At 40.8% G+C, this 16,161-nt stretch overlaps 2 protein-coding genes across 4 annotated transcripts in view; one reads left to right on the top strand and one right to left on the bottom strand.

Moving 5' to 3' along the window:
- The window catches only part of LOC124709117 (myotubularin-related protein 8), a 412,763-nt gene extending 406,935 nt beyond the window's left edge, over window positions 1-5,828 (bottom strand). For both annotated transcript variants that reach the window (XM_047240772.1, XM_047240774.1), the window contains exon 1: window positions 5,549-5,828. In XM_047240772.1, coding sequence (XP_047096728.1) covers window positions 5,549-5,572 — 24 coding nt within the window. In that variant the 5' untranslated portion in view covers window positions 5,573-5,828. The remainder of the gene's footprint in view (window positions 1-5,548) is intronic.
- A 2-nt stretch (window positions 5,829-5,830) lies between these two features.
- Window positions 5,831-16,161, top strand: part of LOC124709118 (FGFR1 oncogene partner 2 homolog) — a 73,861-nt gene continuing 63,530 nt past the window's right edge. Inside the window, exons 1-2 of one of the 2 annotated variants that reach the window (XM_047240776.1) lie at window positions 5,831-6,031; window positions 6,116-6,250. In XM_047240776.1, the coding sequence (XP_047096732.1) occupies window positions 6,116-6,250 (135 nt within the window). In that variant the 5' untranslated portion in view covers window positions 5,831-6,031. The remainder of the gene's footprint in view (window positions 6,032-6,115; window positions 6,251-16,161) is intronic. The other variant, XM_047240775.1, reaches the window with a different exon arrangement.

Raw genomic sequence — 16,161 nt, 5'->3', positions numbered from 1 at the left:
ACCAAACAATCAGTTTAATAAGCCACAGTGCAAAATACAGACGAATGGAAAAACTAGTAGAAGCCAACCTTGGGGAAGATCAGTTTTGATTCCGTAGAAATATTGGAACACGTGAGGCAATACTGACCTTACTGCTTATCTTAGAAGAAACATTATGGATAGGCAAACCTACGTTCCTAGCATTTGTAGACCTAGAGAAAGCTTTTGACAATGTTGACTGGAATACTGTCTTTCAAATTCTAAAGGTGGCAGGGGTAAAATACAGGGAGCGAAAGGCTATTTACAATTTGTACAGACACCAGATGGCAGTTATAAGAGTCGAGGGGCATGAAAAGGAAGCAGTGGTTGGGAAGGGAGTGAGACAGGGTTGTAGCCTCTCCCCAATGTTATTCGATCTGTATATTGAGCAAGAAGGAAAGGAAACAAAAGAAAAATTCAGAGTAGGTATTAAAATCGATGGAGAAGAAATAAAACTTTGAGGTTCGCCGATGACTTTGTAATTCTGTCAGAGACAGCAAAGGACTTGGAAGAACAGTTGAATGGAATGGACAGTGTCCTGAAAGGAGGATATAAGATGAACATTAACAAAAGCAAAACAAGGATAATGGAATGTAGTCAAATTAAATGGAGTGATGCTGCAGGAATTAGATTAGGAAATGAGACGCTTAAAGTAGTAAAGGAGTTTTGCTATTTGGGGAGAAAAATAACTGACGATGGTCAAAGTAGAGAGGATATAAAATGTAGACTGGCAATGGCAAAAAAAGGGTTTCTGAAGAAGAGAAATTTGTTAACATTGAGTATTGATTTAAGTGTCAGGAAGTCGTTTCTGAAAGTATTTGTATGGAGTGTAGCCCTCTATGGAAGTGAAACATGGACGATAAATAGTTTGGACAAGAAGAGAATAGAAGCTTCCGAAATGTGGTGCTACAGAAGAATGCTGAAGATTAGATGGGTAGATCACATAACTAATGAGGAGGTATTGAATAGAATTGGGGAGAAGAGGAGTTTGTGGCACAACTTGACTAGAAGAAGGGATCTGTTGGTAGGACATGTTCTGAGGCATCAAGGGATCACAAATTTAGCATTAGAGGGCAGTGTGGAGGGTAAAAAATCATAGAGGGAGATCACGAATGAATACACTAAGCGGATTCAGAAGGATGTAGGTTGCAGTAAGTACTGGGAGATGAAGAAGCTTGCACACGATAAAGTAGCATGGAGAGCTGCATCAAACCAGTCTCAGGACTGAAGACCACAACAACAACAACATGATAAAATTCAAAAACATATGTAAGCTTGATGTGGCAGGTGGAAGAGGAAAGCATTCTATGCCAGTGGAAGTTATTGATGAGGTTGCTGTTGCTGTAATTGGCCATGTGGCATATTCCCCAGGTAGTGCCAGTGCTAATGCCACTGCTTGTGAAGTGTCACAATAATTTTCTATCTCACGGGCAATAATATGGAAAGTTTTACAGTCTATTTTACATTGGTACCTGTACAAGATCCAGACGGTGCGGTAATGAAACCTAGGGGTTGTCAAGTGAACCACGATGTCAGCAAGTTGTCACAACCTCCTTGTACAGCTGCAGAAGAGCACAGTTGTATGGAAACCAATGTTTTCATGCAAGATGGGGCGGACCCTCATGTCAGTCACCCAGTGAAAAATCTGCTTAATGCAGATGTGTTGTCCCCAGAGGCTTTCCAGATGCCTGGCCTTCATTGTCACCTGTTCTGAATACATGCAACTTCTTGCTCTGGGGTATCTAAAACAAGACATTTAATAGGGTCACGTTCCATTTCTTCCTGATCTAAAGGCCAGTATACAAGAAAACCTTGATCCACTTGAACTGCTGCAAGCAACTGTTTATACCATTCTTTTATTCACGCAACATCTTGTCGTCGTCCACAGTGCTCATATTTATCAAATTTCATTAAGCGGTGGGTAATAATAAAATGCCTTTCTCATTTGCTTGACATTTTCTGCCCACATCCCATTTCTAATCCATTACATATGGAAAGATTTCTACATGTCATTCTTGCATGCTCAGTGCCAGATTTGCAACTGCTGTCCAATTTCCCCCCCCCCCCCCCCCCCAATGTTAATTGGTTCTGCATTAATGCGTTAGATTATCTACCAATTTCTGCTGCCATACGATAATTACAGCCCACACTGTACTTGTGAGAGTAACTGCACTTTAATTTTTAATTATAACCACCCAGCATGTTACCTATCAGTTTGAGTGGCAATCTCATTACTCCAAACTAGTTAGGCTACATGAAATTGTCAGAGACAGCTCAACATACTGATACGAAAAGGTTTAGTGGACTCAACCTACTACTACCTGATGTTGGCCTTGTCCCACTATGTAATGATGATGTGCCATATGAAACCATACTTGTACAAACAGGAGCTAACTAGGACACTGACATTTTTTATCTACATTATTTCCTGGAATGTAGGTAGTGGTGACAGACTGCTGTAGCACAGCCTGAGGTATAGGTTACAATGAAAATTACCATTTGGAAATGCATTGATAATGCCAACAAAGTGAAGTATCATAGCCTACGCTAATCCAAGGTATATTATAACAGCGTATGGTGCACTGTCAGCATCATCATTTCAAGCAAAGGACTGGGGTACTGCAAACCTATATTCAACCAGTTAGGAATGATGACCATTTTCGTCCAGTATGTATTTATGGACCTTGTTAGTTTAAAGGGGCTTTCAGCATGAGGCAAGAAATTCATAAACATGACACCTGCAACAGGAGGGACATTGAAATCTGTAACTACATTCTGCAAATCACAGTGAGGTGGTTGGAAGAGGGTACATCCCACTGTACCAGTCATTAGGGTTTCTTCCTGTTCCATTCAGAAAGAATGACTGACTGACTGACTGACTGACTGAATGAATGAATGAATGTGTCTGTATGTAGAGTAATTATTCTAATCTTATCCTCATGATCCCTATGTGAGTGATACATAGGGGGTTGTTGTATAATCCTAGAGTCATCATTTAAAGCCAATTCTTGAAAATTTGTTAATAGACTTTCTCGGGATACTTTGTGTTTGTTTTCAAGAGTCTTCCAGTTCAGTTCCTTCAGTATCTCTGTGACACACTCCCACTGATTAAATAAGCCTGTGACATTCGTGCTGCCCTTCTCTGTACACATTCAATATCTCCTGTTAGTCATATCTGGTACAGATCCCACACACTTGAGGAATATTATAGAACCAGTTGTACCAGTGATTTTTAAGCAATCTTCTTTGTAGACTGACTGCACTTCCACCAATAAACCAAAACCTACCACCTGCTTTACCCACGACTGAATGTATGTGGTCATTCCATTTCATAACTTTACAAAGTGTTACACCCAGGTATTTTAATAAGCTGGCTGATTCTTATAGTGACTCATTGATATCTTAGTCACAGGATACTTAATTTTTTCATTTTGTGGAGTGCAAAATTTTACATTTCTGAACATTTAAAGCAAGGTGCCAATCTTTACACCATTTTGAAATCTGATCAAGATCTGACTGATATTTATGCAGCTTCTTTTAGACGGTACTTTATTACAGATAATTGTATCATCTGCAAAAAGCCCGATATCACTATTAATATTGTCTGCAAGATGATTAATATAAAACATGAACAACAAGGGTTCCTAAACATTCCCTTGTGACGCCTGAAGATACTTCTACATCTGATGATGAGTTTCCATCCAATGTAACATGCTGCATCCTTCCCACTGGAAAATCCTCAAATTTCACTTGATACCCATATGATCATACTTTTGACAGCACAGGTGTGGTATTGAGTCAAATGCTTTTTGGAAATCAAGACATACAGCCTACCTCATTGTCTTGATCCAAATCTTTTAGTGCATCATACCAAGCTGTTGACTGTTTGGAACCAAAGTTTTCCGATCGTTGCTCTATAAATGTTCAACACATTGCCTAGAGAAGTGAAAATTGCACAGGACTCGAAACAGCATACTTTATACTCTTTTGAGAAATAATATAACAGTGATCAAGTGCTTGGACAAAATAATATTCTTTTTATCTGTTATATATGGCCTTATTGTGAACAATTTTCTTCATATGTTATATAAAAAACTGAAAAATTCATATGTATTTATGTAATTTTGACGGAGTCCATCCAGTCATGACGGGCAAATGATGCAGACTTGTAATATGGTAATAATATAGTATGTTTGGCAATTATTGACAAAGTTTGGTACTGCAATAATAAGCCTAGGAGGAGATGGATGTAAAATACCTGTAAAGATTAAGTTTGAAGGCTCCACAAACAAAACGCAGGCTAAAAGTAACAAATTCCGCTTGAGTATTGGAAGAAATCTCTCTATGGTACTCACCTTCTTCTTCAAAGTTTTAGCCACTAATTAAACAATATCAGTTTCTGGTTGTTTAGGTTTGCAATCTTCCATTTTTTTATGTTCTTGTTCGCTCAATCTTAAGTAATTAGTCCTTACTAGAAATAGTCTATAATGATACACAGTAAAATATGCAGCTGGTTTTATCCTAAAATCTTTGGCCTGTACTTCACTACATTGATCCCGTTTGTTGCGATTCCATAAGACTAATGAATTTGTTGGTAAACAGTCCCTTCATTCAATTACCACTGCAGTTCTTAATGAGTAACAGGTACAGTCATAAGATGACTTGAGTAATGGCCGAAAGCAGTCTCTGAAAATTGCTATTTTGTTGTAAAACAACTACTATATTAGTCCTAATCTGCCTTGTTTTGTACTGTAATAATACTTTTAGGAGCCCCAAAACAAATATTACATAACAGATTTATTTTCATATTTGGAACAGCTTTTTCCACACAACTCCCGGATTTATCTTGAAGCAATATTAAATCTTGGAACAAAAGTTTCTCAAACTCCAATCATCATACAGTTTACTGCTTTTTGAAAAGCGCAGTTTAGGACATAGACTGTTTCTTCTATTAATTCTGTGCAGTTACGAAACGTTTATTTAGTATCGAGATTAGTTCTCATATGTATGTTTTTGTGATCACATCTCATCTCATGTGCCCTCTACGAATTCCGACAATGGTAATAACAATGCAAATACATAATGTCAGCGAGTGAGCTACCTCTACTCACGAACGGAACTGCTGCACAGAAATTTGATAAAAATCTGTCAGAGAGATAAATAGTAGCCAATCTTTAATAATGGTACAATATTAGGAATTTCTAATTTATGCTGTACCTTACATCACTGAAGTTAATGTTTATCTTGAAAGAACTGCGTACACTGTATAATTACACTCTATCCTGATTTCTTTGCATTTATCTAATATTGCATACTGTTTGGCATTATCGTAAGAAAATGTGCCGCATTAACTTAGCAGACGCCCACAGTAAACATCAATGATGACAGATTCGAGGCGTTTGATTCCGACGAATACTGTCAGAAGTATTTCAAGCAAAATCTGACTTTACTGAATGGAAAATGTATTAATAAAAAAAGGAAATATGTACAACACCTATTATTGACTAGAAACAATACACCCCTTACGTACCTTAGGTGTCTTGATCAACTCCATCGTCCGGCAGCAGTCAATCCCTTTCTTTTCAAAACATTACACACACTGCGAATTAAATAGAATCATTGATATTTTGACATATCGCTCTAATCCTACGCCATCTTAATGTAAACACCTCCGATTAAATTCTCTCGAACAGTATGAAAGCATCTTTGTTACAGTGGTTACTGCTATGTTTCTTCGAAAATTTGTATTGCTATCTCTGTCAGATGAGAACTTCGAATAATTATTTCAATGTCAAGGATTGATACCTAAGCATCTCAATAGTCTTTAGTCTATACTGTTGTATGTGCGTCTCTGATTCAGAGATATTGAAAGATAAAACTAAACTAAAACTACGATTCGGAAAGCACTGACAGTAACTTCAACAGGCTGTTGTTCATGTGATAAATTGATACCACACAGTTTACCAAAAATGAGTGCGCGTTGTGTTTTGTAGTAGGCAACATAAAGAAAGAGGTCAGATGAAGGAAAAGTTACCATAAGTCAGCTGTTTACGTATTTTGAGGTCTTACGCTCATTGAAAGAATTTTTACTCCGCAGATGTCTTTAACAATACAGCAAATTATTCTGGATGCCAAACGTCTAGCTAACCGATTGAAGGAACATGATACAACAGCGGACGCTCTGCTGTCACAGGCACAGAACGTGTATCAGAAAATTGACACAATGAAGCAGGTAAGTAGATCTACAAACACCAGTTAACAGCTATTACTTCGTATACGGAACACTGAGCTTGATGGGGCAGGGGAGGAATAAGAGTTAATTGTGCTATGTGGGTGACTAACACTCATTCTTAATATTTACAGCTGGGATGATTGTGACAGCATAGTATTATCTTCCAATTAATATTATGGATAGTGTAGAAAGGTTACAAAAATAAAATAATGAAAGTAACTAGCAGAAGAGCTACTACTTTCAGAGCAGTGTCAAACTACACCATTTACCTGCCGTTCATCTGCTTAGTATACTCGGCAATAATCTGATTACAGTAACCGTCGCCTTCTTCTTCTTGTTCTTTTTCAGGAATCATATCATTCACAAGACAACACAGATTTATACAGTTAGCTGAACTTCGCTCAGTCAGTGCTTTCTTCTTGCAGTTTACACTTAGGTACATTGCTGCATAGTTCATTCCATTAAAGCAGCCTTGGTCAGCTGAAGTGTGCTAATAACCCCATTGAAACCTCGGTTGTGACGACACTTTTCTGTTACGTAACCTGAGATCTTAGTTAGGTTGTGAGGTGACTATTTGGTCGTGATTTGGTGGAACTATCAAATGTGAACGTGAGGTAAATGCTGTGCTAGCAGATTGATCTGTAGTGTAGACCTGTGTTTATGTTTGTGCTATATTCAACATACTTATTCTTATAAATACTGAACCTGCTAGGCTGTTACAAATACTAAACCTGCCATGTGAATTCAGGAAAACTGTTATATATAAATTTCAGGGTACTTTGAAGCATATTGTGTACGTAAGAGCTTTTCGTTTTGTTTATATAAGGTATGTCAACTATGAAAAATACAAGGTGACAAAGTACTGATTTCACACTTTACCTTGAGCCCTCTGGTGGTGGAAGTTCACTGATTTCGTGCCACTCTGGAATGTTTAGACTCACTGCCAATCTTAGCTATGTGACAGTATTGCTCACTGTAGTAATAAGTAACCATTGTATGTATCATGTTAACCATGTTGTGGTGTTGTTCCTAGCAGCTGGTAATATTACAGACTAAAGAAACTTTACGTGGTCCTTCTAGTGACTCACCATAAACTTTAGTGTCATTTCTGCAACACTTTTATCCAGTACATGTTTGTTTCTTTTATAAACTGTAGGGTGGCTGCACTGGGAGGAGGGGCCAGGGCTTCCCTCAGTAACCAATGTGCTAAGAACCAATCATAAGCTTGTGCTCCCAGCATCGCCTGCTCGGGGCCCAAGTAAAAGTGTGTGACCAGTACTACACGATAGCTATTATTTTCTTGGTCTACCAAGGATATGCAATTTAAGTAGCTTTCTCCCTTCGTTACAACACTGAGCATTGCATTTCCAGGCACTTTTGCCACATTACTAGCTCTTTGAACCATCTCGCTTCTCACAGTGGTCTTAACTAATGTCCATATATCGTATCATCTGCTTCAGTTCTCAGATTGTCCATTGTCTCTACTATCAGCCATTGTGGGCAGATCCAGTAATTGAATCTGTCAAATTTCTTTGTATTCACCTTCCAAGCTGTTCACGTTTTCTGCCCATGCAATAAAAATGAGTGAATGAAGATGTAGATTTCTGTTTGTTCTGTATGATGGGATACTTGATCTTGGTGTTTTTCAGAAGCTGAAAAAAAACCTTCTAACCTCTTCTTCAAATCGAGATCTAAATCACTGAGTGCTGAAACCATGTGTGTGTATTTATTTTATTTGTTTGCTCTTCTTTGAGTGTTCTGCACGTATATAACCATATATACTTGTTTTGTAAATAAAACTGCCTTCTCTTGCTGCAACTTAATTTATTTTTCCCAGACATGTTTTGCCTTTTTCTTGCTCTAAGGGATCTTCTATGGGCACATTTTGCTGTGATCTGTTTTTCCTCTCATCTGGTCTGGAGGTTGCACTACCACTTTATTTCCGAAACATAAGCACAATTTTGTATTCCAAACTTTTTCACGCTGTTCTTCATGTTTCTCCTTTTTGTGGTGTACTATTATTTTTTGTCATTAAATCTAGCCTTTGTTCGATCACTTTGCTTTTAACGATATAAATATTGAGTTGCAATGTTTACGTTTTTAAAAGCACAGTTTTTGAACAAATAGCTATATCTAGCGACAAAAGAATAATAGTACACCACAAAGAAGGAGAAACACGGTAAACAGCGTGAAAAAGTTTAGAATACAAAATTGTGCTTATGTCTCGGAAATAAAGTGGTAGTGTGACCTCCAGACCAGACGAGAAGAAGCACAGATCATAGTAAACTATCCCACTGAGGATGCCTTGGAGCAAGAAAAAGATGAAATGCATCTGGGAAAAACAAATTAAGTTGCAGCAAGAAAAGGCGTTTTTTATTTACAAAACAAGTATTTCTGTACTTGCTGCGGAGGATGGCCACGCAAATAAACTTGTTAGCTAACCATATAACTATAACTTTGGCAGGATGCTCGGTTGCCAAAATATTGTACCAGTTGAACACTGAATGCAACTGTACATATGTGAATTACACTGAAGAGCCAAAAAAACTGGTACACCAACCTAATATCAAATAGACCCCCCCCCCCCCCCCAACACACAGAAGTGCTGCAACACAATGTCTCATGGACTCGGACTAATGTCTGAAGTGGTGCTGGAGGGAATTGACACCACGAATCCTGCAGGGCTGTCCGTTAATGGATCATTCCATGACAGTTAAACCAGGGGCTCCAGCTCATAGTCTCAGATTTGACTGAAATTCAGTACACTAATTCTGCCATGTGTGGAACACTCGTGTGCAAAGTATTAGTTTCCCCTGACAATTAGTTCCAGAATTATGACTCATGAAAGAAGGTGGCGTGACCCAGAAATTGCAACCCGCATCTGGCAATCTATCGTCAGACTCAACTTCAGGTCTTAATAACTTTGGAACTATTCGACACAGTCCAGTGAAATTTTTACAACCCAGTAACATCCATTTAGAGAACACACTCCATGAATCAAAACACCAACATCATATTTCTGAGGGAAAATAAAAAAATTCCAAAATGTGATTAAAAAATATATGTTAAAAGGTACATATTGTAGGTGACCTCTGTGCCAAATGTAATTCACTCAAAAAGGGTATACATTTTTTTTAATGGTAAGCTTAACGTGGGCTAAACACACACAGAACTCATCGTGCCCATATCAGTCGCAAAAACTGAGTTACATGCACACGAAAATACAAAAATTTGAAAAATTACCTGAAAAAACATGGATCTTCGAAGTGTGGTAGCACAAAAGGGACAAGTGATATCCAAGCCAAATTTCACACACTGCATAAGTAGACCATAATGATATATATCTCAAAATTTCAGCATGTTGTTGCTAGACATTTGTGTACAATGGAAGTTGACAGATGTATTTTGTGATGTGGCCATTGTTCCTCAACACAATTTTGTAAAAACATATCGTAAACTGTTCTGCCTCTTCTTATCCTCTCCAACAACTGTTTAATCATGAAGCAACAACATATAGACAGATTAACACAACCTATCATTAATGTTTACTGCACCTTAACTGCCAAAAACCAGTCGATTGTGCTTCGAACAGAAGTTCCCCCACACTTTAGCTGCTGTACTCTGTACATTGAGTGGCAAATTGTTCTGTCTTCCTGCCACTGTGGTAGGAACTGGAACTGTCACAAGAATATGTTCAAAAGGAATCCAACAACTGTCTGCCAAACGTGGCCAATGAAATGATCTTGCTGGTCCTGCTGGTGCCATGAAGTTCACAAATACATCACCTTCTGCTTCACAGCACTCTGCAACACATCCTAAGTACCATTTGTCATTATAAACAGCAATAACATAGCAACCTGGTTGTATATTGGTGCTTTTGCTTCTGAATCCTGAGTCACTGTGAAGACACGTGTTGTGCATGAACCTATAGTTATAATCAGACAGTCTGCTCATCTGCACATTGTCAGAGTCCGCTGGAGAGAAGTCATGATGGCTCCTTGTGCCTGCAACAGTTTTAACGTGTTCTAGTCTGCTTTTTAGCAACTCTTTGACTGATTTCACCTTATCTTTCAAAACATAGAATGATTGTATGCCAGATATATTTTTCTGTACTCAGGTAAATAATTGAAGAGGTATTAGAATGTGACCTTCTGTAGGCTGCTGCAGACTAACTCGTGATGCCATGCGCTTAATGGTGGCACCAATACCACACATACATTTTTACCATGACTTGTTGCAAAAAAATTCCATTCTGCGTGAATCTGAAAATCATGGTAATGCGTGCATAATTTTTTGAGATTTTTACAGTTTTTGTACTGACTAGCTGCTCCATCACTGAAGTATTTCGCAAAATGTATGTGAGGCAGCCTGTTTTTCACATATGCCACGACAGTGCGAATGTGGACATGAACTGCAATGGCAGCATGAATTAAACAGTCACTTAAAACGCACAGGTTCATGACAGACACATCACCTGATTCACCTCTATAGTAAATTGCAAATGGTTGGAGAGTTGCTTGACTGTTGTCCCAATGATATCCTTGGATAGCATCTTGAACTATAGATGCACAATTTTCAGAAAAGTGTAGTATTACTATAATTTCATCTTATTTCAAATTATCCTTACAAAACTGGAGATAAGCTGATTCTGCTGCTGCTGTGAAGCTGTGTGCGGTCAGTTTGTCCGTTTTTTGACAACACATTTCAACAAAATCTTCCACTATACTTTGCTTTGTTTCAAAACTTGTGCGATCCATGTGTGTCCATTGTTTATAAGAAACAAGTTCATCTTCATCCATAAGGAGTTCACCATACAGTTTGTTATTCATGTGTTCTGCAAGATTTGCCTTACCAGGACACTTTTCACACCTGTGTATCATGCACTGGTAGGAACTGATGTCACACACTAGCAGCTTCATTGCACCTATGTAATCCAGACCAGAATCCTTTATAGCAGCAAACATCAGCTTAGCATTTTGATGAGTCTCACATACACAAACATTGTGTGTGCCCCTTGCACTTACAGGCAAACCCATTTTAGCCGAAGATTGAAAAAAGATGATAAACCTACTTTGGTATTGGGATACTTTTCCTTGAATTCTACATATAGTTTTGATATGTTGCAGAGCAACAGTCTTTTTGGCATCTGTACACATACATTTCCCATTTTCACCGTTACATAGTCTTATTTTCCAGGCATTAATCGGCTGTAGTCATTATTTTGATAAAACTCCGACACTAGCACCTTTATTTCTGAACTCAATTGCTTACCCTGAGCCTGCTGAAGTTGTGGAAGCACTCCATGGGTTGCTTTTATTTTCCTAGCTTGCTTTGTGATATATGTAGAACCATTGAATTCCTTTGCAGTGTAGTCAAGAGACCAGCTGGAAGGTGCAAGAGTAAGAATAGCTACATTTTTCTGGCGTGTGGATTTGGCACATTTTTCTTTCAAATCATGCACAATTTTGTCCAAATCAGAGCATTTCTGGCACAATTTCTGTTCCTTTGGAGCAGGTAGTTCTTCCTCTTCCACCATTAGTGTGTCAGCTATTTTGTGTTTTAATTCAATTTGAGCTTCTTGTAGTTCTCTTCTACCATAGCTGGGCCTGTCTCTTTTTCCAACTTTGTGTGTCTTCATGGGAGACAAACCAAGATCAGTCACTGAAGTATTTAATTGCTTATCCGCTGTGATTGTAGGTGGGTAATACTCTTCGTCACTGTCATGTAAATTATCAGAATATTCTTAATTTTTTAGCAGTGTAACACACCTGGAACATAACTTTTCGGCCATCCTGATGTAGGTTTTCCGTGATTTCCCTAAATCGTTTCAGGCAAATGCCGGGATGGGTCCTTTGAAAGGGCACGGCCGATTTCCTTCCCCCTCCTTCCCTAACCCGAGCTTGCGCTCCGTCTCTAATGACCTCGTTGTCGACGGGACGTTAAACACTAACCACCACCACATAACTTTTGTCCTGGTTTCATGTTAAGTCCCATGCACTGATTCACTTTCAATACTGATTTTATATCAATTTCTCTGAGGCTACACTTCACTGTCTTCTTATGAATCCGAAATGGATCAAAACAACTTCTTTTTAGGAAATAATACTTATCCAGAAGCGCTTTCACATAATGATAACAAAGACTAAAGTTTCCTGGAACTGTACTTCTTGTGCCCACAGGGTGTATCCCGGATCTCTATAGCAACAAATCTTGGTCCAGTTCATCCAGATCATACAGTACAAAGCAAATGCCACATTTTGTTCCATATGTTGTTTCATGGCATTCAGATGCTTGTGCTCTACCAATAGTGCAACTTGTTTGAACAAAAGCACCACTAGTACACTCTTCTGCCTCCATACTGACTTTCCACAGCAGTACTGACCAGTCTGAACTAGAATCTTAAAAACATGAGTAACCTGTAAGTGTTGCTTGTTTCCTTTGTTGTTCCTGTGTTATAACTTCAAGTTGAACAAATATATTTCAAGGAAGACGCAATACATGAAGGTCACAGATCAAGTAAACAGAGTAAGATGTGTGTACACTTTAAGAGTCAAATCATAACTGAGTCCAAGTCTAGCGGCCGCTGGCTGGCTGGCCGCTTAGGTGGCGCTGCTGCTGCATGGCTGGCAGACAGCGCCACATTTAGAGGACATGCCTAACTGTGTGGCGGCACTTTGAAAGATCTGCGAGTCACAACACTTTTCCCCCCCTTTGAATTTGTTGCACAGGTCTTGATGGAGGTGGTCTGTAGATCGCTAATGTCCATAGGTGTTGTTTGACTGGCCGTAAAGTCTCGAGGAGGAGGCTTCCCGTACAGACGGAAGTGTCCCCAATGATAACGGGTCGAGATGACAGGAGATGTGGGGGTCGAATCTGCTGGGGCCCCATGCACCAATCTGCCCATTACGGCAAGTCCGGTTGTTATAACAGGAGACATGAGCGATGTGTCCGCATCCGTAGGAGAAAGAGGCGAGTAGAGTTGCTCCGACAGATGATGGTCATCTGGTTCCTGCATGGGCACGTCTCCTGGTGGCGTCAGTTCTTGTGCTGGCACTGATATGATGGTGAGAGGACTGTGTTGTGAGTAATGAGATTCCAGTATCCTGAGCATCAGGTAGAGCCGAAGGTGATGTAGCGGCATCCGGAGCAGGCGTTGCTGGCACACGAGGCCGAAGCCGGTCCGAATGGTGCACTGCAACACTCGTGTCCGTCTGGATTTCGTACAGGCGTCGGCCATGGTGTCGTAAGATGCGGCCAGGACTCCATTTTGGCCACCTGCCATATCCCTGTACCCATACAAGGTCGGCGGCGGTGAACCGGCCAAGCGAAGGCATCCGCAGCGATGAGGTGGAAGGCCGCAGAAGATGAAGTAGTGTGCGGGGCTGTCGGCCATGTAAGAGCTGTGGTCGCCCATCGGGGTGAAACGGTAAGAAGCCAGAAATTGGAGAAGCACATCATAAGCAGCAGAAGAAGTCAGGAGTTTGCTCATCTGAGCCTTAAATGTGCAGACCAGTCGCTCAGCCTCACCATTTGACTGTAGATGGAACAGAGGGGCCGTGATATGCATGACACCGCGACGGGCGCAAAAATCCGCAAAATTGGAAGAGGCAAATTGTGTACCATTATCAGTAACAAGAGTAGATGGAAGACCTTCCAAAGAGAAAATGCGATCTAGAGCATTGGTGGTTGCTGCGGTGGTAGGCGACGTGCAACGGACAATGAAAGGAAAGTTAGAGTAGGCGTCAATAACGAGAAGCCAAGAAGTACCTAAAAAAGGTCCCACAATGTTAGCATGAATACGCTCCCAGGGCTACTCAGGCGAAGGCCACGGTGACAAAGATGACTTTGGGGCGGCGGCCTGTGACGCACAAGGGCCGCAGGCAGCGATCATGTGTGCGATTTCAGAGTCGATGCCGGGCCAGTGCACATGACAGCGCGCCAGAGATTTTGTGCGAGAGACACCCCAGTGCCCTTGGTGAAGGAGGCGCAAGACCGAAGCACGCAGGTACCACAACACGCGGCGAAGCATTTTCGGTGGAAAGGAGGATAATACCAACCCCAGCCGTGAGGCGGTAGCACAAAGCGTAGTAGTTCTGCAACGAATCAGAAGTCTTAGTGGACGGACAAACTGGCCAACCCTTCCGAATACAGCGTAAAACCCGGGAGAGGGTAGGGTCAGAACCCGTAGCAGCCGCCACCCGGTCCCCGGTGATGGGGAACCCGTCAACAACCGCTGCTCGGCAACATCCAGGTGGAAACACAAAAGTTCGTCCCTATCGAATGCCAGATCAGGACCCATGGGAAGGCGAGACAGTGCATCAGCATTCGCATGTTGAGCCGTCGGCCGGAAATGAATATCATAATTGAATGAGACAAGTAAAGAGCCCAACGCTGGAGGCGGTGTGTAGCCTTGTCGGGAAGTGACGTTGATGGATGAAACAAGGAAACAAGTGGTTTGTGATCCGTAACAAGATGAAATTTGGATCCATAGAGAAAAACACAAAACTTATGAAGAGCATAAATAATGGCCAAAGAGCATAAATAATGGCCAAAGCTTCTTTTTCAATTTGAGAATACTTTTGTTGGGCATCTGTGAGGGTTTTGGAGGCATAAGCTATGGGTTCTTCAGAACCGTCAGAAAAACGGTGTGCAAGGACTGCACCGACCCCTTAGTGAGAGGCATCCGTGGCAAGAACAAGATGTTGGCCAGGTCGATAAGTAGCCAGGCACGGGGCCTGTTTCAGCATAGTCTTCAATTTCTGGAAAGCCGCATTGCATGTCGTGTACCAGTGAAAAGGCACGTTTTTATGCAACAGGCGATGCGACGGCTGAGTCACCGAAGCAGCAGATGGTAAAAATGTGTGATAGTATGCTATTTTCCCCAAGAAGGCCTGCAGTTCCTTAGCAGATGTAGGGCGAGGAAGGGCATCAATCGCAGCGACAGTTTGCTGAAGTGGACGAATACCATCCCAAGAGAGTTGAAACCCCAAGTACATGATAGATGCCTGAAAAAATTTTGATTTCTGAAGATTACACTTAAGACCGGCAGTCTGTAAGACATGAAAAATTGTGTGGAGATAGTGAAGATGTTCTTCAGTGGTGGAGCCAGTGACAACAATGTCGTCCTGGTAATTTATACACCCAGGGACAATGAGCAATAATTGTTCCAAGAATCGCTGAAAGAGAGCAGGGGCGCTGGCAACCCGAATGGCAATTGTTTGTATTGATAGAGACTGAAAGGCGTGTTAAGGACCAGAAACTGCCGGGAAGCAGTGTCGAGAGGAAGTTGATGATAAGCTTCAGACAGGTCAAGTTTAGAAAAATACTGGCCTCCAGCAAGTTTAGTGAACAATTCTTCAGGTCAAGGCATAGGGTAAGTGTCGATAAGGCATCGAGCATTTACAGTGGCTTTGAAATCATCACAGAGACAAATATCACCATTTGGCTTAGCAACGACGACGACAGGAGAGAACCACTCACTGGAAGTGACAGGAAGCAAGACCCCCTGAAGCAGTGAGATGATCCAGCCCCCGTTTGACCTGATCACGAAGGGCCACAGGAATGGGCCGAGCTCGAAAAAACTTAGTCTGAGTAGTGGGTTTGACGATGATATGAGCTTCAAAGTCGTTTGCATGGCCTAACCCAGGAGAAAAAAGGGACAAAAATGTTGTCGACAAGGAATCCGATTGAGCATAAGGAATAGCATCAGAGTTGATATTGACAGAGTCATCTATGGAGAACCCAAAAACGCGAAAGGCATCGAAACCAAAAAGATTCTCCGCGTTGCTGTGGTCGACCACAAATATGGGAACAGTGCGAATGACAGATTTGTGAGATACCTCAACATCAAATTGTCCCAAGAGAGAAATCTTCTGTTTATTGTAAGTCCGTAATTGCCTAGTGACAGGTGA

Source organism: Schistocerca piceifrons, chromosome 7 (assembly GCF_021461385.2).
Source record: "Schistocerca piceifrons isolate TAMUIC-IGC-003096 chromosome 7, iqSchPice1.1, whole genome shotgun sequence".
Taxonomy (NCBI): Eukaryota; Metazoa; Arthropoda; class Insecta; order Orthoptera; family Acrididae; genus Schistocerca; species Schistocerca piceifrons.
Note: the sequence above shows the minus strand (reverse complement) of the source record. Positions and strands in the feature narration are given on the sequence as shown.